Source organism: Aspergillus undulatus, assembly GCF_047715775.1.
Source record: "Aspergillus undulatus strain CBS 261.88 unplaced genomic scaffold BDV17scaffold_6, whole genome shotgun sequence".
NCBI lineage: Eukaryota > Fungi > Ascomycota > Eurotiomycetes > Eurotiales > Aspergillaceae > Aspergillus > Aspergillus undulatus.
Genome location: NW_027396610.1, coordinates 158,860 through 178,595, shown reverse-complemented (window position 1 = coordinate 178,595; position 19,736 = coordinate 158,860). Strand labels below are relative to the sequence as shown.

The window sequence follows — 19,736 nt, the reverse complement described above, 5'->3', positions numbered from 1 at the left end:
AAGAGATAGTATTGCATCTCTTCATCTACTGCTCGCAAAGTTGCTAGTTCTATTCATCCATGATTACCGGTGAGCCTACTTGATCCGTTCAGACGCAGGGCGCTTAAGCTTCATCAACATTGAAACACTGCTACCCATCAGCAAGGCATCTGCGCTGAGGTCTTGACTCTTGTCCTTCCGGCACCGATCTGGGCATTTGAGTTTCGAAGGAAACTTACTTCTGAAATCCAATGGCCGGTCGCCTGAAAAAAGAGTATATTCATCACCATCCTCTGCGCAACCAACCAACCCGCTAGTACTGGCCAAGCTCCTACAGAACCCTAAGCGGCAGGACAGCACATATCACAGTCGGACCTCAAGGCCATGAGACATCCTTCAGCGTCCACCACGATCTCTGCACATGCTCGCCGTATTTTACTGCTCTTTACAGAGACTCCCGCGGATGGATCTTCGCCTGCCTCGGGGAGGGGGTTTACTGTGCCAGCACAAGCACCGGATCCTTGAAAGGTGGTTCTGGGTTTGAAAGACGGGGAGGATGGGGATGGTTCTAGGGGGCAGAATGAATAATGGACGGTTTGTTTTGTTGTCAAGGGTCATGTAGGGGATAGTGAGGCTTATAATCTATAGCAATGGCGAGGACAACGTCTAGTACTGCAACCACGACACTCAACGCACTCCATTCGTATACGAACCCGATGAACATGAATTAAGTGAACCTACATCTTCGACGACGAGGAATCCTCGCGCCAATATCGGGCATGCAATGTTATCCATCAACGCTATGTATCCAAGTCCCTTCGTAACGATACGGAGACTAGAGACACGAGAGCATACATTCTTAGCTCTAATCTTGGTATGGCTCTGGTACAGCCTCATATGTCTGAGGTATCGAAGAATATAAGCCTTGTCGTTGATAACTTCCTGGCTCCGCCAGGCCTTAAACAACGCCCCTACTCTCCGCTGCGATGAGTCGGATCTGTATAGTCTAACGGCTGCCCCAATCGCGATGGTGCCGTACAGCTTCCGGCCTCTCCTCTTCCCCCGCGGTACTTTGTCAAAAGTTTCTCCAGGATATCTCTCCAGCTGGCCCGTGCCCTGCTCCCAGGCTGCCTGCTGCCTAGTGCCCTGGGTACTCCTCTCCCTCTGTGGGATTCCGCCGAAAGTGTCCCCAAAGATATCTTCGAAGCTCATGTTACCCCCACCCTTCGGCTGCCCCGTCATCTTCAAGGCTCATGGGCCATGACCATTTTCGCCTGGACAATCAAAAAGGGTATCCGTACCCTGCGGCCTTGCGCCCCTGGCGTCGATTCCACCGACAGAGAGTGTAATCGGCATTCATTCGGTATATCCCCCACCTGTCCTTCTTTGAGGCTCCATGTCGTAGCCTCGGGCGGCAGGGGAGGAGTGAAGAATGGAGGATTACGGTCGTTCCTATCGGCAGCATCTTGGTACATACTGGCCTTGAAAGAGGGTGAGACCGGTATACTGAGTTATTTTTACTACGCATTAGAATCTTGTCTCTGTTTAGGCCCGGTGCAGTGCAGGACAACGGAATCTTCTTACAGGTTGATAATTATCCCTCCGCGCTTTGTCCGCATGGCTCTTTGTATTCCTGGGAGATTGCGATGGTGACCGGGATTGTGATTGGTTTATGTGCTCCACGACTGTTAGTATACGTATATGGACCGTACCATAGCTTGGAGGCTCCCGGGTACATATTGGTTTGACATTGATTTCTATTTTGAGAGATTGGCACAGGGTCGAAGTCAAAGAGAAGACCGCAGTCAGCCGCGTTCTATTTACCAATTTAAGGCAGAACCTAGCCTGGTAACGTGGTCGTGGTCAAGGTCGTACCTAAGGTAGTCGTGCCTTCTTAATTGGCATTTCCTGGGTGGACTCTCTCGGCCTGTGCAGTACAGGGTAGGGCAACCGCGGAAAATTACCTACCTAGGAAGTACGTAGGTAGGCTGGAGCTCAGGGAGTTCCAAGTTGCCGAACATGGTCGAGAGTATTACTACTATAACGAAGTTGAAGCTATCAGTTATACGGTCTGGCCGTGGTTTGTATTCTACCTTCTTTCTCCTTGGGTGATATTCCAATCAAACAAACCGGATTTCGAGTTACTCATTCGATATGGGCAATGAACCAAAATTGATATGCTCTTTCAGAGTAGATATTAGTCTCTGTATAGCTATACCTATATGTATGAGTGAAGTAAATATCGAGACACCAAAATAAAACAAGGTAAGATAAGACAAGACAAGATCAACAGGTCTAGATCTATGATCGCTTCAATTACCGAACCAAAACCAGAACACCTGTAATCCAATTCCCAAACGCCATCATGTATGAGGGGAGAGTCGTCATCAACAAATAAATCAAACAGAAGCCATGACATGGAACAAAATAAAAGAGAGAGAAAAAAAAAGGGGGGGGGGCGGCTCACTACTCACTACCTCCCCTCAAGCCACCCCATCAACTCCGCCCTCAAGCGCACATTAACAACACCACCAACCCCATAAGCCGGAACAATCTTGCCCATCCGCGCAATCGCACTAACGACATAATCCCTCCTGATCCTGGCAACGCGCTCCTTCCAACCTAACCCACCCAGGGGCTGGCGGTTATACAGATCCAAACCGAGCAAGTGCATCGGTGTGCTAACAAACTGCATCAGGGCGGGACAACTGAACTGCGCAATGGCAGTTTTCATGCCCGGCGTTGAGGCGAGTGTATCTGGGATCGAGGGCGCGATGAGCGCGGGGATGTTGAACGAGGCGAAGATCGTTATGCTGTCGCGGAGGCAGAAGAGCGTGTAGCTGACTTTCGGGACGCGGAGGGCGGTGTTATTCGGCGAAGGATGGCAGGATGCTGGTGTTGACGTCGACGTTGAACTTGACGCTGAACTTGAGCTTGGGCCCGCGCTCTGCTGAGACGATGACGGAGGCGGCGCCTGCTTCGCGCCAAAGATCTTCGCGAACCGCGCGTCCTTGTATACACAAATCCCCATATTCACAGCCGTAGTGGTAATGAACTTCGCGGTTCCAGGAAACACAGTCGAAAAGGGTTTATCCCTTAAGGTCGACGTAACAGTATCGATAGTATTCGCCGTAAGATACGTCCCCGTGTAGAGGGTATAAATCAGGAGAAACGGCATGCCGAGGAAGAAGCCCGATGGATTCGTGAGGATAGAGCGGAAGCCGGAGGTGATTGTTTGGCGGATTGGGATGCCCTTTGCTGCCTTCTCGATGATTGCTCTGTTTGCGATGCAATTGTTAGCTATTTACTGACTGCACTTTGCTTCATGGTCGGGGAGCTAGCTAGCTAGGTGCCTACCGATCAATGACCGTGATGACGGGACACGTTAGAGCTCCGGCTGTTGCAGCGCTGACGACGTCGGCGCCGAATCGCGCGCCTAGACGGCTTGTGTTCCATACCTTTGTTTGTGAGGGCGTGGGAGTTGGGACTGTGGGAGTTGGGACTGTGAGAGTTGCATTTTGAGGCATAATCAGCTGGACCTGATCCGGTCTTAATCCTTAATCGTAAGCACAAGCTCGCTGCGGAATGCGGCTGAAGAAGAGTCTAGGAAGTAAGAGGAAAAGAAAGAATGCTAAGTGCAAAGAAACAAATAGATTAATTAGCTGGAATTAGAGGTCTATATCATGATAACGAATGGTGGACAATAAATTGGAGAGATGAGTGATGGATGAGGTCTTATTTGTCGAGTTTTGACTCAAGGCCGGGGGAGACTGGGCCGCTCGGAGTTGGCGCCGATGCCGGCATCCCCTGCCGAGATCCCCGATCTATTCTCTGGACAGTACCAATTACAAGGAACCACCAGAAATATCCCTCATGATAAACCAATTTTATACGATATACGCCAAACGCCACATGCCTAAATTATGGATGATTTTATCCATATTCCATTACGTTCGTTCCCTACGCCGACTGCGGCGTACCTGCTTGGATGCCGTCGAGGGTCACATTAACAGCCCCTGCTTGCACCAGCTGCAAAACAAAGAGTTAGCAAAGACATTTGACCATTAGCACTAGTCAGACTTACCGCTCGTCTCAAGTCATCAATAAGATCCTCCACATCCTCAATACCGACACACAACCGGATCAAGTCCTCGGGCATGGCGCGCTCCGCTCTCGTCTTCGCATCAATACTAGCATGACTCATCCGGCAAGGCAAGCTAATCAGGCTGTTAACGCATCCAAAGCTAACACTGATAGCCCACAGTTTCGCATTGGCAACGATACGCTCGCTAACAGAGACGTCGCCCGTTTCAAAGGAAAGCACGGCGCCTGCACCGCGGGACATGGAGTGGTGGAGGTCATACTGCGGGTGAGACTTTAGCCCCGGGTACCGGACCTTGAAGCCGTGCGTTTCGAGAAATTCGGCAATACGCTGTGCGTTGGATTGCTGCTGGTCCATGCGGACCTTGAGTGTCTTGACTCCGCGCATGAGCAGCCATGAGTCGAAGGGTGAAAGGCCGCAGCCGGAGGCGTTGATAGGGAAGAAGAGTCGCTCGCCGAGGGTAAGATCGTTGACTGCGATGACACCGGCCATGACGTCGTGGTGGCCGGAGAGGTACTTTGTTCCACTCTCGTAGACGATGTCGGCGCCGAGTTCGAGCGGGCTCATGAGAAGCGGAGACATCATGGTGTTGTCTACGATGACCAGGGCACTAGGGTTGGCCACGTGAGACGCCGCAGCAATCGTAGGAATATCAACAATCTTGATCAGCGGGTTCGTCGGCGATTCCAGCAGGACCATGGCGGTCTTGTCAGACAGCACTTCCTTCACTTTGTCAGGGTTCGTCGTGTCCACGTGGTGAACAATGATGCCGCCGTGAGTGGAAAGGTATTTAAGCAGACGGTTAGTTCCGCCGTACAAATCGTCACCAGTCACGACCTCGTCGCCCGGACGAAGAAGACGGGTGATAACATCTAGAGCCGCCATTCCCGAGGAAACGACGAGGGCGCGCTGCGCCGACATGATCTTGGCTAGGTGTCGTTCCAGATGTGTGCGAGTGGGATTGCCGGATCGGGTGTAGTCATATTCTCCTCCCCCCTCATGGGACGCCTGCTTGAAGGTTGCGCTCTAGGGTGCGTCAATTAGCTTCGGCATATTATCGTGACGCTTCAGCAAGGGGTGATATAGTGTAGTTGTACCTGGTAGATCGGGACACTGCTCGCATTGTACTGGTCATTGCTTTCGGTGTAGACGAGCTCAGTGGCAATGTTGTAGCGTCTGCTCCCATAGGGGCTCGAGGGGGCAGGGGAGGGTGGGAGGTCGTGGCCGTCGGCGTCGACAGCCTTCCTCAGAGGGGCCGACATCGCTGCGGGGGCGGAAGCGGAGGGTGAGATGCGAGGAGGTGGCAAGGGGTTGGGGCGGAGGATAGGACGGATTTGGGGTAGGAATTGAGTTCCTCGGTCAATTTTGAAGAGCACGGAAAAGTAGAGAAGTATGTACGAGATCAGGAGAAGCAGTGGTTGAGAGTATTGATATTTCCATTGGAGTCATCTTCACCGATCTCGTTCTCATGCCGGCATGACTAACGCCGCTGCTGATTGGTTAGCCGGCTGGGGGGGCGATGTCGTCATCGCACTAAACCACATGGGGTTAGCCATTCGACTCCAGTTTCATACTCTGGAGTATGGACTCTGTCAGGGACCATGCTGTGTCCATGGACGATGGAGTATCCTTTTATTTCAGAGCACAAGTTCTGTTGATTTTCATACTACACAGGATTCGCGCATGTTCTTAGAAACAGAACAACAGCACCGATGCCGAAGTCTGGCAATAGGAGTCAACAACTCCTACATTGCACAGGGAACGCAATATAGTCACACCATGTCCTCTCTGAGATAATCATCATACTACAACAATAACGATACTGTACAGCCACAAGCCCAGCCCAGCCCAGCCTAACCTTGCCTAAGCCGCCATCTCGCCAAAGCTGCCATTAATACCGAAGAATTGGAACCTGGAGTAGAGTTGGTGAGCAAGAGCAGGTTCCTCAAGGAGGCGAAGGTCGACGTACCAATCTTCCACGTTGAGGGTCGTGGGCGCAGTAGGGCCACTGCGGGAGCTACTGCTCCAGTTATCGTCCTGACTAGCATGGTCCATCCCAGTGCCAGCGACTGTAGGATCAAGGCCTTGCATGGGCCATGATTGTGATGGGTCTATTCCGTACATCTGTTGCGGCTGTTGTCCTTGTATGCCCAATGCGGGCAAGTTGGATAGAAGTTCGGGGCTTCCCTGTGTCCCTGGGAGAGATGTCCGGTGTGACATTTGCTGTGGGACTATAGATTGGGTTTGAAGTTGTGATTGCATCTGAAGCTGTGGATCAACTGCTGCATTTTGTGGGGAGGTGAGTTCTGGGAAGATTGCGGTGCCATCAGGGAACAGCTGGTCTGGCTGGAAGTTCTCCCAGAGGGAAGGTGAAAGGTTCGGCGAAGTACGCGTGACGAGGAACAAATCAGGTGGGGTTGCGGGAAGGGAGAATTGATTATTGAAAGGTGTCGTCGGCCGCGTGTTTGCTCGTGAGTTGCCGGTCCCAGGAAGAGTCTCCTTAGGAACAGGTGGGGATGCCTGGGGTAAGGGCAATGTAGACTGTCCTAGGTCTCTTGAGGGGGTAACTGCTGGGGTCTGAGGGCGAGACCGCTCGTAAGAGACTGGCGGCGTAGGCCCGCCGTTAGGCAGTCCAAGATCCATATCATCGAATTTGCGCTTCGGCGGAGGATCTGGCCTTCTTGCGGGTACTTGCTGGGGTGCTTGTTGTGTGTCGTGCTTAACCCGCTGATGCCTCTTTCCAGCAGCTTTCTGAAGACGCTCTTCCAGAATCTTATTGCCCAGGATAGACTCGAACAGAGTGTGCACCATCTTGGCCACGAGCCAAACTTTAGAGACATCCTTGAGCGCCTGCATGCAGATGTTTATCCTCTCCTGGCAGGTAGCCACAATGGAAGGCACAGATGACCGCATCTGGTACACGTGCATGATCAGAGCCGAGAAGAGACTGTAAACACTGTTTATCCATTAGTATAGACCAAGCAAGCATAGTTTGAACATACATGAAAGCCGGGGTGTAGCGAATCTCATTATGGGTATTTAAGTTCTCCACGATGGACGTGATCATCCCAGCCGCTTGGAAAGCAATTGTCCGTGACGGATACGCCATCTCTTCAACACGGTAGCTGCTTGGAACCGATGATGCCGGCGGCATATGGGCCCTATGCAGCAAGCAAAGCGTGGTGTAGTAGTTTGCATGAAGAAGAGCCGCCCAGAAGTGATGCCGTTGTCGCTGCCAGCAAACCTCCTTCGGGCAGTTTTGAAGCCAATCCGCAAGTGCCATGTCCGAGTGGGTAAGATCCATAGCGTTCATGCGCCGAGACTTTGACGCCACTGAATACTGCTGTGAAAGTACTAAGCCCATGATCTCGCAGAGCTTGACGTACTGCAGGAAGAACTGCACATGAACTGGATCCGGCGGATGCTCAGCAGCCATATCGAGCTCATCTTCGACAAAGTCATCTTCTGTTAGCATGCCGACATCTGCATCATCTGTGTTGATGCCGATTGGGCGCCCTAAAGCCACGGCTACAGATCTATCTCGAGTGAAGAGAGTCCACCAGATTCGTTTCCATAACCGCTTATCAGGCTTGCTAAGTTGTGAAGATTCCACGCTACACCATGTCAGTTGCCGCCAAACGATAGTAACGTTCACCTTATCTTACCTGCGGTGCATGCCAGACCCCTGCGCAACAACCATAGCTACTCGTGTCCAATAGAAGACATTCTTCGTGACATCTGCAGCACGTTAGCAACCGAGACGGCTTGGCGGGGCTATAAAGACTCACCTTCAGGACCCTCCCAATACCATCCAAGGAGAACTAGAGCCTGAACGATAGTGACACGGTCGTCCTCATAATTAGCATCATACAAAGCTTTCGCTCGCTTATAGAAAGTCATCGCAGCCGGGGTGGTCGAGCCGTTGGCATCCATCAACTGCGCGTTGGTGCAGACCCTCGATCCGGCTAGGAGTATGGCCTGGAGGAGTAGCAAGGAAGGTGGGTTTTTAGGATCTCGATATTGGCGCATGAAGCGGCTGCGGTTGACGATGGGAACAACCGGCGCGACCCATTTGAAGTAGGCTTCGACTAACTCGTCGCACAAGGGTTTCGGTGGGAGCAAGAAAGCGCCGCGCTGGTGCAGAATGTCCAATTCGAGATTGTCCAAGTCTGTGATTCTCGAACGTGATCCTCGGATGTTGGGAGGTAACGGATAATGCACGACGTCCGTCGTCCCATGGCGATCCTGAACCAGCAGCGACAGATTTGACGACTCTCCCAGATATGCAACCCTTCCAGCTTCCTTTATCGGCGCGCGGGCGAATTTGGGCTTCATGAATTGGGCGTACGTCGCATTTTGCGAGGCTTGCTGGGCGGCTTGGGTTTCTGAGAGACTCGTTATAGGCATTCCGTCCACGGCCATGCCGGGGTTCTGGTAGCCGAAGGCATCCTTGCCGGGGATCGGTATGGACTCTTCGCGTTTCTCTTGGCTCTGTGATTTATCATCGGCGTCGTCGTTCCTATCGACGAAGGTTGTGGTCAGTTGGTATTCGGTATAAGCGGTCTGGGTATCGTCCACGTACTCGCCAGTCTCCCTCGACTTGGTCTGGTTCTTTTTGCGTTTCGGCGTGGGAATCCTGCACTCAATCGAGAAGGCCACACAGTTGGTGCAAGGCACACCTAAGCTGGCAGCATCGCATCGAACCTAGTCATCGAGAGAGAGGCGATTAGCTGGGTTTTCGTGGCGAGGGGGTAGGCCCCGGTCGCAGCGGGACGGGCGGGTAAAACTCACTTTTCGCGCATGGCAGGTCTTCGCAGGAGCGCGAACAAAACAGCGTCAGTCAATATCCATAAATAATCATCACGGTTGGGGTGTGCCTCTATCTGGCGCTCAAAAGTGACACCCGCAGCGCACCGCATCACCAAAGCTGCGATGAACCGAGGTGCCGAGGCTGCAAAAGCTTCGCGTCACCCTGCTAGGAACAAGTTGACCTACCTCGCAAGCACGCGACGCACGTTGTCTGTATAAGAACTATGTCAGAATCTATAGCACCGCATTATTTTCTTCGCGTATCCCCGCCCGCAGTATTTTGTCTCGAGTCCAGGGGCTCAACTCAAGGTGGTCTGCACTGCCTTCGCAGTGCTCAGTGCTCAGTGCTCACCCAACCCCGCGTCCCAGGAAATCTCAATACCGCACCGCGAAGTCGAGAGACAATGAACAGGCTCACTCACCTTCTAAAACTCATTCCACCGTTTGCTCCAGTTCGTACAGCTATTCCCGCAGTCCCGGTTGAGCCCGCGGTACTTGGTGTCGGACTGGGCCTGGATCCTGCTGAAGGATCTATGAACTTTTCGCCTGCTGCTGTTGTGCTCATGGCCGAAAATCATCCATCCAAAAGAAGTCGCGAAAAACGGGGAAAGCGTTCCGAGTCGAATATTTAAGGGATTATTTGGCGTTTGGCGGGAAATCCAGGTCGATGGGAATAAGGTCAATCGGTGGGGACGTCGAAAGACGGTCGCGAAAGTTAAAAATCAAACATCAAACGGTGCAAGCGTAGATTAGGAATGGAGCGGGGAGGTCAAAGCAGGGAAGTGATGAAACGGCTTGAAGGGAGAGATCAGAGATGGCTATTACAGGGTAGAAGAGTGGTTAGGCTCAGGCTCCCTGAGAAAGAGTGGACGGGGCGGAGGATCGCTGGGCCCGCCTACAAGGTTGTCAACTAACCTGCCGCAGCCACCAAGTTCCAATCTGGTCACAGGGAAGACTGCGCTATTATCATGACAATCGCCAGTCGCGGCCCTGCAGGTGATAGAGAGAGAAAGTTCCGCAATGACTAGGCTCCTGGAATAGGCTGCTAATTAGGTGGCTGTTGTGGAAGGAGGGGAAACTAGTATCATTAGGTATACTAACAATAATAACACCAATGATATTACTGCTGACACTTAGAGAATGAGTCCCTGTTAGTTGGCAGTGGCTGGCGCTTAGTAGGCTACACTATATATTGGCATGACTGCGGAAGAATGTCGCCCTGCGCAAGCACGTTGATATCTCCTGAGATAATAATCCCTGTCTCCATTCTTGCTACGCTATCTCAAACTTATGGGATTTACAGACATCAAGTTTCTACATACAATAATGCAGGAAAATCCCCGCGAGAGTTCATGTTGTGGAGCCTCAACTGAATACACCCATACTCCCAATTTTCAAGGGGACACTAAGGACGGAGGACTTTCTATACTTGTATACACACCGTCAGCTTCCAAAAATATATGAAGCATCAAATTTCGATACTCGAAACATCGGGATCCGAACGATAATCGCAGTTGGCGCCGGTAAAAACCGTGGTTCCCGTTACTAGAAGATCAATCTGGTTCAGAAGCCGAGCAAACCCGGCCAGAGCCATCGTCACCGTTTGTCAACCCATCTGAGGAGATAGGTCACCGGTACCTATCAACTTATCTCAAACAATCGCTGATAGATCTGCAACGCATCGGAACTAAACTGGGAGCCTGGCGATGAAACACGAGGCCGTGACAGCCTTGCCGTGCATGGTCATGACTGCGAGACCAAGTCGGCACCGCGGCGATGGGCTGGGCTGTGGTTGGGGCCGTGGTAGGTAGACCCCAGTGATATCCTGCTGACTGGGATGTTCAAGAACTGGGGTCTTGAATTTTACGAATCGACTGCAAGGGTTGTATGGACATCACGGCTCGCCCTCACAAGAGCACGAGAGAAGCAGCACACTGTGCAGATGTCAATGCTATCGAGATTCTCGAGACGGAACAAGGACAGTAAATGCCGGGATCCACCGGATCTATCATCTCGGTTGGTATGAGTGTGTCATCTCGTTAGCCCCTCCGGATCCTGTGCTCATTTCATTTCCCCAGCGCAGGGCTCAGCGGGAGTCAGGGCCCATTATCAACTTCCAGACCCCTGTAGTCATTAACCATGGTCTAAGCTCATAACTAGCTCCACGTTTGTCACCCAGACTATGCGGGAAGACACGGGTTCACGAGCACGAGCCCTGTCGAAAAGTCTGGATTCCATGTCAGCTAACGGGATTAGGTACACCGGCGGTCTAAGAAGCCTGCGGGCGATCACTAGATGCGGGGTTAGTGTTGAAAGGCTGGAGTGCATCGCAAGGAATATGTACCTTGTTAGTCAAGACGACACCGCCGAAAAACTGAGTGGAAAAACCAATGGATGCCCAGTTTCGCAATCCCTTCCATAACGGGCGGATTTCCGGCGAGATGCGCTGCATGTTCAGGATGCGGACTGATGGACTAGGAACATGGCCGTTCCTGGATCCTTTCTTTCCGCGTGTTGGTGGGATGCGGAGTGACGCATGCTGCAGTCGACAGGGACTTAGTAGTAAGCCGCTAGCATTCAAGGACTGCATATCCGTGGTAAGAACCATTCATTTTTCTCGACCAGACTCGCGATATAATCCGATCTCAGCCTAGTGAGGAAACAGTCCGGAGACAGCAGGATGGCAGCGGGTGGTCTGTGGAGCCGCACGCGATAAGTGTCGTCATCCAACGTCCTCGTGATACCTCGGCTATTTTTGCTGTATCTATAGACTTCCTCTGATATTGTTCTGTAGAGATGAATCATTGGATCAGCTCGGCAATAATGAACTGGTAGAATCGGGCGTAGTTCCTCGATGATGATGATGCAGGATATTTGATACTGCTTGGTGTTTTGAAGCGGGTGATTGCTTAGGTCGCCCCTGCCTCGACAATACTTTCCCAAAAGTGTAAGGTAGGATTGGTATACCTGGATAATGTCAAATATCATTCCCGTGAACAATTCAGTGTCATCCTGGTGATTGATGAAACTAGCAACAAGTCAGAATGTCAAGAGGTGTAATTGAATTAGTATAAACAGTATCTATCTATATCGCACATGTACATGTCGTGAGGCTGGCGAGCAAGAAATGGCCCTAGCGCCGGTTTCTGAGAGTATAAGCGGTCAATAACCATATTCACCCTTCGTCTTCAATGCCATTAGGGAGACTTTTGTCATCTCCAGGAATCATCCCGTTGGCAGCTTGGGCAGCGTCAGCAATAGCAGCCTTGATCTCCCTAGCGTGAGACTCAAACTCAACGCCACTGATGAAAATCTCGCTGAGAAACTCAAGCCCGGCAACAAACGTGCACAAGCCACTGGCAATCAGGAAGTGGCTAATAGTGGTGCCAATATCGAGCCAGGAGCCCTCGTCGCGGACCATGTAGAAGAAGTTCAGGGTCATAACGTCAGAGATGGTCATCACTACCATGAACAGAGCGCTGGGGGCAACCTCCAGACGGCGGTTTAGTATGCCCAGATTGGCGCTGATGATGGCAAAGGGGATGAGGAGCTTGAGGATTAACAAGGCACCTTGGCTGAAGGGGTTGAATATAGGGATGAGTCGGTAAACACTGTCGAGGGAGAACGAGGATATTGATGCGATGTTTCCAGTGCTGAAAAAGGCTGATTGTAGGAGGAAGAAGAAGAACAGAGCTACTCTAGCATCTGAAACGCTAAGGGTGCGGAATTGATATGTTTCGCCGCCCACGGTCGTAGTGGTGTCCGCGCTTGCCTTTTGGGGTGATCCAGAAGGCTCTTGCGCCTGCTTGGTAGCGGACTTTGAGGTGGTATAGACGTAGGTGGCATGCTCTAGCCTGACCCAAGTAATGAGGGTCATGCAAAACACGAAATAAAATAGGCCCTCGTATGATATGGTAAGGATGATGAAGGTCGGTGAGAATGTCAAGAATATGATCATCAGCCGGTGTATGTAGTGGCTGTTAGGGTATAGTCGGTGGAAGAATGGTAACAAAAGTGACGAAACTAGATAATCAATGAGCTTACTGGCCACAAAGTCCAAGGGGACGAGACAGGAGTATCTGACGTACCGAGGACACCCCATCCAACAACCTGGTTTCCAAACGGAAGACCTTGCTTTGCTTGGAGAGAGGTCGCACTGGATCTCGTCACGATCAACGCAAGTATAACCATACCGAGCTATTGCACGTCAGCATATACTGCCCAGGACAGCAGACATGTTCTTTGCTCAAAATCTCATGTTGTCAGCTTGAGGACAGCCTTGCATACCTGCATTCCCATTATTATCCGCGAGCCAATACGAGATACAGCTGCGGGTTGTTGGTTGGGGCCGAGAATGTCGTCTTCGAAAAGTAGATATAGCAGGCCAGTAAGTATCATGACTAATGCGCCATATGTTCTGTTTCGGTCATTATATAAGCCCATTATCGGTAAGTTGAAGAAGACTTACATCGTGTTAACATCCTCAACCTTGTTCGCAGGCAATAGCGTGAAAGTGCTCATCAGAAGGCAGCCGACGGCCCATGTACCACAAAGTGCCACGTTCTTTTGCAGAAACTCAAGCCCGTAGAAGAGTGGCCAGAAAGCGCCGAGAATAAAGCAAAGGGTGTAAATTTCCCTCTGGAAATATGAATGAACCTATATCGTTGGCTTGTTAGTGTTGTTCAAATGAAACCAGAGAATACGACCTACCAGCGCTTCCAAAACGCCCACGAAAAGCAACAACTGGAATCCGAATGAGAAATGGTCGCTCACTGAGCGCACATGACCCAGAAGTATTTCGCGTCCAGCCACGAATGCTCTCTTGCGAGAGAAAACTTCTTCCCAGAAGAATATCGGGAAGAATCCATAGATGTAATATCTCCAGGAGGAACCCTGATATAGGAAGACCGAGAAGAGGGCCACCAGGATCGACAAAAAGAAGATTATGCTGGCTGTCGTTCTACCCGAATCCGAAGCACCATGTAGTACGTGCAAGTGAATGACTGATGTCAAAGCATATGCGATCCACCCCAGATATCCAAGAGTGACAATGGTTCTCAAGAAAAGCCAATCGTAAGTCTGGAGATAGCGAAGCCCCTCCAAGGTGGTCCTGAACAGAGCAGCAGATTTCTCAATCGAATCCTCGTAGGAACCGCTGTCAATCAATTCCCTGATCAATTCGAGATGTTGCTCCGCTGAGTTCTTGCCAGCGAGTGGTTCGAAGGGCTGATACCGGAGGAGAGCAGCCTTCTTGTGCTCTTCCTTGACATGATACATTTCCAGAACTTCCTGGGTATTGGCAAAAGCAGCCAAGGCTTTCTCCTTGGGGGTAGCATCGATGTATTCCAGGGGAAGCTGACCGACCGAGTTGGTAGGGAAATCAAGCCCAACAAGATACGCCATCAAAGCAGCAACATCGGCCTGTGCTACGTCATTTCTCTGAACTCTGTGCAAGTGCCACTCAGCCGAGACGCCGTCCTCATGTCCTGAAGGAACGCCAGGCTGGGATTGTCTAGGAGCCGCAACACCAGATCCCCAGGCGACGAGAGGTGTTCGAGTGTTGTCGGGATGGCCATCTCCGTGGCTGCCCCAGTCGCTCATGCCATGGTCTGCTGTGAAGACGAATGCTGTCTTGTCGTCGCCGTAGAAGTCCTCAACAAGCTTCGTGATCTCCTTTACTCCCTCATCGACAAGCTTGATATTGCGCAGATACTCCTTGGAAAAAGGACGGTACCCATGACCAGTGGTATCGATTCCGAGCAGATGCAAGAAGAATACGTTCTTGTCTTCACGCAGCTTGGCATCCAAATCCGGATCACTTTTCGCCGATGCAAAGAGCTCCTTTACTTTGTCGAAGACCCAGATATCTAGAGCAGTCGCATCGCCTGTAAAGTCCTCCTCTTCTTCTCCGTAAACGTCCGCATCAATCCTCCCCGGAACACCTCCTTCTTTAAACATCAACAAGATATCGGGACTCCCCCAACTCCACGTATGGCTACTTCGGTTGAAGACACTATCGAAGTTCACTGGATTTAACTTCCAACCTGTCGTAACGGCCGAGACGTCCTCGTACAATCCAGCGATCAACGCAACATGGCCGGGGCGCGATTCGGTAGGGACTCGAGTATGGGAAATTCCGAAGGTACCGTGGGACAACACGCGGGATCGAACAAAAGGCGCAAGGTAGACCAGGTCGTCACCTTCGTGGTCTTCCGGAAGGTCGGGGTCTGGGGACAATTCGAATGCTTTGTCTGCGCGCAGCCCGTCGGCGACAAATAGAACGAGACGTTTCGCTGGGGCTTCGGCACCTGGGTCTCGCTCCACGCGGAAGGATTTCATTCCGCTCACGATCGGACTAACGAAGTAGATATCGAAGATGGAGTAGGCATAGATCAGGTGAAACACCACCGCGAGGGTAAGAAACCCAGTCCGGCCGAGACGCGCCATGATTCCCTTCTCCAGTATCCCTAAGAGGGATAAACCAAAAGAGTGAAGGGTCAATCGGCGGAGCAGTGAGCTGTCAAAGCTCAGTTGATGTAGTCAAGGAGAGAAGGAAGAATGGAAAGACAATGAGAATGCGGGCAGCATCGGACCAGATGGCACTTTTCGCAAGGTCGAGGAGCTTCGGGGAACTTGGGGGTAGACCGGCGCTCCACCAATGCACCAATGGGACGCGCGTAATTCCACACGTCGCGCATCCACCGAAGCTTAAAATGCTCTACTATAAGGAGCTGCCTAACGTTCTTGATTTAATGAGTTATCTCCGTATAAGGACCCTGAGCGCTATCAAGCTCAATCTTTCGACTGCCTACATCAGACACTATGCTCAAACAATTAACCCAATTCACCATATTCAGTATGCAAAAGCGCCCAATCCTCACAACTCCTGGTAATGCAAATCCTACTTTCGCAATGCTCCAAGACGTAGAAGAAAATCAAACAATCAGTTGCCTTGGCTAGCCCGTCGCTTCGTGAGCGCATCAATGACTCGCGTGTAGAACTTAGAGGCCTGTTGGCGCACAAAAGTTATGTCAACCGTGAGATATTCGGGAAGAATATCGACCAAGTCGCGGTCTCTGTTTTCGTCCAAGAGAGGGATGTATTGGAATTCCGCGGTCTCGAAGTTGGCCGACGATACATGAGGAACCACAAGCTTGAAGTGGAGGGCTATCTCAAAGTTAGCATATCACGATACAAAGAATGACAAGCAGCACTTACTCCCATTGACGCCTGTTTGAATACAATCATACAGACTGTCTGTCTCCCTCTTTTTCACATCGCGAATAATGAGACCTGTCAGATCGCTGTAGAGGTCCTCCTTCAATTGCGCAAATTGCGCTGCCTGCGCAGCTTCTGCATTCGCGACAGCAGTCGCCCGATTGGCACCACCCTTGATAGCACTGCCAGGGGCTTTAACGACAGTTTGCTCGAGCGTTGCAGCTGTGTTGCGAGCAGCAGCAAGTTTTGTTTGCAGTGCCTTAACTTCAGATTGAGCCGCAGCGAGTTGACTGGCAGACTCCTCGGCGTCCGACGTCAACTTGGCCACTTCTGCGTCTCGCTCGCGTAGATCCTTCTGCAGCGAGCGGCTTTTCTGGCCCAAAGCCTTCTGCGCCTCTAGTTCTGCTTTCAAAGACTCGATGAGGTCGTTCGACGCTGAGAAGAACGTTAGTATAGATCATACGGCATATTAGGATTAACATACCGGCTGTCATAGATTCGCATTGCTTCTTTAGTTTTTCCATGTTAGCGTTCGCTTCAACAATTCCTATGTCTTTCAGATTGCGGTAACGATTCTCCAAAGTGTCGTATTTCTTGGTCAGATCACCAAGCCTACGCCGCAGCTCAGGTTCACTGCCGGACTTTTCATCCTCCCCCAGAAGTTTTCTCTTCAAAGGAGAGCTTGTCGAATGACGTACAGCGGATTGCCTTCGCTTCGTTAGAGACACGGACACGGGCTCTGGAGCTTCTTCCTGGATGATGGTTTCCTCGACAACCTCCTGCACTGTAGGTTCGGGTTCGGGTTCGGGTTCATGTACACTCTCGCTCGCAGCTGTAACGGACTTTTGTCGTTTGCGGTTGGCTGGCTCAGGTCGCTTCTCAGGTTTCTCGGTAACCTTTTGTTGCCGCGATCCCGTTGGAGTGTACTGGAATTCACCGACGTTTTCGAGTTGTTTCTGGGTGCTAGCCTTCCTTCTACCGCGAGCGGCCCCTCCTCCTCTCGTCACTTTCGTGGATTTCGCTGGCGGTGCTTTGTTCCCGGGAGCGTCAGGTTCGTCGCCGCCATCCGTTTCATGCGCGACCTGTTCCTGCGCAGACTTCTCGTCGTTCTCCGTGGTATCCTGAACCATCTGGCCAGAGTTTCTGCTTCCCTTGGGGCGCCCCCTTCTTGTGCCTCTCCTCGTAACGGGTTCGACTCCCTGGGTCTCTGGCACTGCATTTTCAGCGATGGCCCTCATTTCCGCTGATTTCGATCGAGGTCTTCCCCTCGCCTTTTTTGCCGGTCGCTCATCGTCGTGTTGAGCGCGATCTGCGCCGGTCTGCATTACATCGTCGTCCGATCCTATGAGACCAGAAAGTTTGGTGGTAGCTTTTCGTTTAGGCATTTGAGGCGGCTATATAATGCGATGTTGAATCAAAAAAGTATAAATGCAGGGTGTGGGCATACACACAAGACGCGATGAATAATGCGGAAGCGGAGCTTTGACAGCGACGCGCATTGAAAACACCGGGGCATGTGACGGCAAAGCCACACTTCCGGCTGGGCGCCACACTTCCAGCTGCTTTCGCCGCAATTCGTCCCGGCTTCCTCCAGATAACATCGTGCTGTCTTTCGGAATTTTCTTTGCTGCTACAAAGTAGACTTGGGACCTGTTTGGAGCTTGGGCTTGTGTCCCATCTGCCTATATTACATCTGTATCGCATAACTTGTCTACTATCCCGGTCCATATTGTTAACCATTGGGCGACAACTCAGCGCACCCGAGCACCTCCCCGAACAACGGTCCTTCGACATGACCTCATCGCGCCCGCGATTGCAGCAGTTCCTGCAAGATCTGGTATTGGTAGCAGGCACAGTAAGTTTGGTTACGCCTTGGCCGTGAGCTTTGCTGATCAGGATCCAAAGTCCGCCTCCGCATACTTCCTGATCCGCCATCTCCTCTCTCGCCTCGATCTCGATCCCGAAAGACAAAAGCACGAAGAACAAAAACGCAAATCAGCCGCGATTTTACGCAAACTAGATGGAGATCAAGAAGATGAAGCTGCACCGGGTAAAGGAGGGTCGTCATCACGATCGAGGCGAAGTGACCTTGAACTCAACCAATATGAACAAACGATAGCGATGGATGTCGTCGCCCCGAACGATATTCCTGTTTCTTTCGACGATATCGGTGGTCTGGAAGAAGTGATTGAGGAACTGAAAGAGTCTGTGATATACCCTTTGACGATGCCGCATCTCTATGCTTCCACATCTTCGCTTCTCACAGCACCCTCTGGGGTCCTGCTATACGGCCCTCCCGGTTGTGGAAAAACGATGCTTGCGAAAGCGCTTGCCCACGAAAGTGGTGCCTGTTTCATCAATCTTCATATCTCCACCCTCACAGAAAAGTGGTATGGTGATTCCAATAAACTGGTCAACGCGGTCTTTTCATTGGCTAGGAAGCTTCAACCCTCGATTGTCTTTATCGACGAAATAGACGCTGTACTCGGTACGAGGCGAAGTGGTGAGCACGAAGCGAGCGGCATGGTAAAAGCAGAATTCATGACGCATTGGGACGGATTGACATCGGCAAACTCTTCGGGCGAGCCGCAGCGGGTCGTTGTGCTGGGCGCTACGAACCGGATTAACGATATTGATGAGGCTATTCTCCGGCGAATGCCTAAGAAATTCCCCGTGACGCTGCCGCCAGAGGCGCAACGTCTGGGAATCCTGAGCCTTGTACTAAAGGATACGAAGATTGACCGCCCGAACTTCGACTTACACTATCTTGTCAAAGCGATGGCAGGCATGTCCGGTAGCGACATCAAAGAAGCTTGCCGTGATGCTGCATTGGCCCCGGTGCGCGAGTTCATTCGACAGAAGAAAGCACAGGGCGCGCCATTCGACGCTGTAAACCCGAACGAGGTCCGTGGCCTGAGAACGGAGGATTTCTTTGCTCGCGCGGGCGGGATCATCCCGCCACTTGCAGAGACCCCGAGATCTTCTAGCAAAGCCAACTCTGAGAAGGAATGGAGTACAGAGGATGATGCAGCTTCTGAGAGTGGCAAGCAGCCGTCCAAGGGGACGGCTCAGCCATCTAATTGATGACATGAATTCTCATCGCCCGCTGTGGCAGGTGTATATAGCAGCAAGGGAACTGGATTTCTTGCGTCAGTCTTGCTTGGATACGACAACTAAACGCTCAATGTATGGTCACCACACTAATACCCCAATGGCACGCTATTTCATTGCCTCTTATACAGACCTAGCTTCTCAGTCTATGTCAATATAGAGTATCTCTTAGCTTTGAATACACTCGTAACCCGAGCCCTGTCCGGTGGTTTTTGGCAGTGCGGAGTTCTCCGCATTGAGCTGCCCGCAGACTATTGACCGGCAGTGTGAATTGGAGGTGATTCCACAATTTTCGCAGCATGCAAGCTAATCTCTCGCCAACAGCTCGTCACTAATTGACAATTTGACACCGAGAGATAAGGCTGAGCTGGAGAATTGCGGAGATTATCGCTGACGTTATGTACCGTACCATACCATGATTACCGGTGACAACAGACCGGTGCTGCTCTCACGTAGATTGTAAACGGAATTGAGTAATAGAAGAGATAATCATAGAAAATGACCTGGCAAGACATTG

At 51.4% G+C, this 19,736-nt stretch overlaps 6 protein-coding genes across 6 annotated transcripts; 1 reads left to right on the top strand and 5 right to left on the bottom strand.

Annotated features, from left to right (window-relative positions):
• Positions 1–2,072: 2,072 nt before the first annotated feature.
• On the bottom strand, positions 2,073–2,436 carry BDV17DRAFT_254228 (uncharacterized protein). Its single transcript, XM_073756742.1, has one exon. It carries the CDS (start codon positions 2,396–2,398, stop codon positions 2,198–2,200), a length of 201 nt encoding a protein of 66 aa, XP_073619165.1. The 5' UTR covers positions 2,399–2,436; the 3' UTR covers positions 2,073–2,197.
• Positions 2,437–2,452: 16 nt separating this feature from the next.
• Positions 2,453–5,343, bottom strand: BDV17DRAFT_287859 (cystathionine beta-lyase STR3; the record flags this gene model as incomplete). The annotated part of the gene is made up of 5 exons (XM_073761251.1): positions 2,453–3,257; positions 3,337–3,481; positions 3,960–4,008; positions 4,064–5,107; positions 5,179–5,343. 5 exons carry the CDS (start codon positions 5,341–5,343, stop codon positions 2,453–2,455), a joined length of 2,208 nt encoding a protein of 735 aa, XP_073619164.1.
• A 408-nt stretch (positions 5,344–5,751) lies between these two features.
• farA (CeGAL family transcription factor) lies at positions 5,752–10,028 on the bottom strand. Its single transcript, XM_073756741.1, has 9 exons — positions 9,313–10,028; positions 9,077–9,101; positions 8,873–8,890; positions 8,664–8,785; positions 7,870–8,600; positions 7,747–7,819; positions 7,084–7,695; positions 6,051–7,037; positions 5,752–5,993 (listed from the first exon to the last, which is right to left on the bottom strand). The coding sequence occupies exons 1-9, from the start codon at positions 9,453–9,455 to the stop codon at positions 5,945–5,947; spliced, it is 2,760 nt and encodes a 919-aa protein (XP_073619163.1). The 5' UTR covers positions 9,456–10,028; the 3' UTR covers positions 5,752–5,944.
• Positions 10,029–11,898: 1,870 nt separating this feature from the next.
• BDV17DRAFT_254214 (mannose-ethanolamine phosphotransferase MCD4) lies at positions 11,899–15,479 on the bottom strand. Its single transcript, XM_073756740.1, has 5 exons — positions 13,601–15,479; positions 13,359–13,546; positions 13,178–13,307; positions 12,979–13,087; positions 11,899–12,913 (listed from the first exon to the last, which is right to left on the bottom strand). The coding sequence occupies exons 1-5, from the start codon at positions 15,335–15,337 to the stop codon at positions 12,066–12,068; spliced, it is 3,012 nt and encodes a 1,003-aa protein (XP_073619162.1). The 5' UTR covers positions 15,338–15,479; the 3' UTR covers positions 11,899–12,065.
• A 56-nt stretch (positions 15,480–15,535) lies between these two features.
• Positions 15,536–17,559, bottom strand: BDV17DRAFT_254212 (putative chromosome segregation protein (Pcs1)). Its single transcript, XM_073756739.1, has 3 exons — positions 16,593–17,559; positions 16,109–16,543; positions 15,536–16,057 (listed from the first exon to the last, which is right to left on the bottom strand). Exons 1-3 carry the CDS (start codon positions 17,491–17,493, stop codon positions 15,834–15,836), a joined length of 1,560 nt encoding a protein of 519 aa, XP_073619161.1. The 5' UTR covers positions 17,494–17,559; the 3' UTR covers positions 15,536–15,833.
• Positions 17,560–17,708: 149 nt separating this feature from the next.
• Positions 17,709–19,403, top strand: BDV17DRAFT_254209 (protein-degrading AAA family ATPase MSP1; the record flags this gene model as incomplete). The annotated part of the gene is made up of 3 exons (XM_073756738.1): positions 17,709–17,803; positions 17,864–17,963; positions 18,014–19,403. Coding segments are annotated over exons 2-3 (1,238 nt in total), but the record flags the coding sequence as incomplete, so codon positions are not given.
• Between the last annotated feature and the right edge of the window lie 333 nt (positions 19,404–19,736).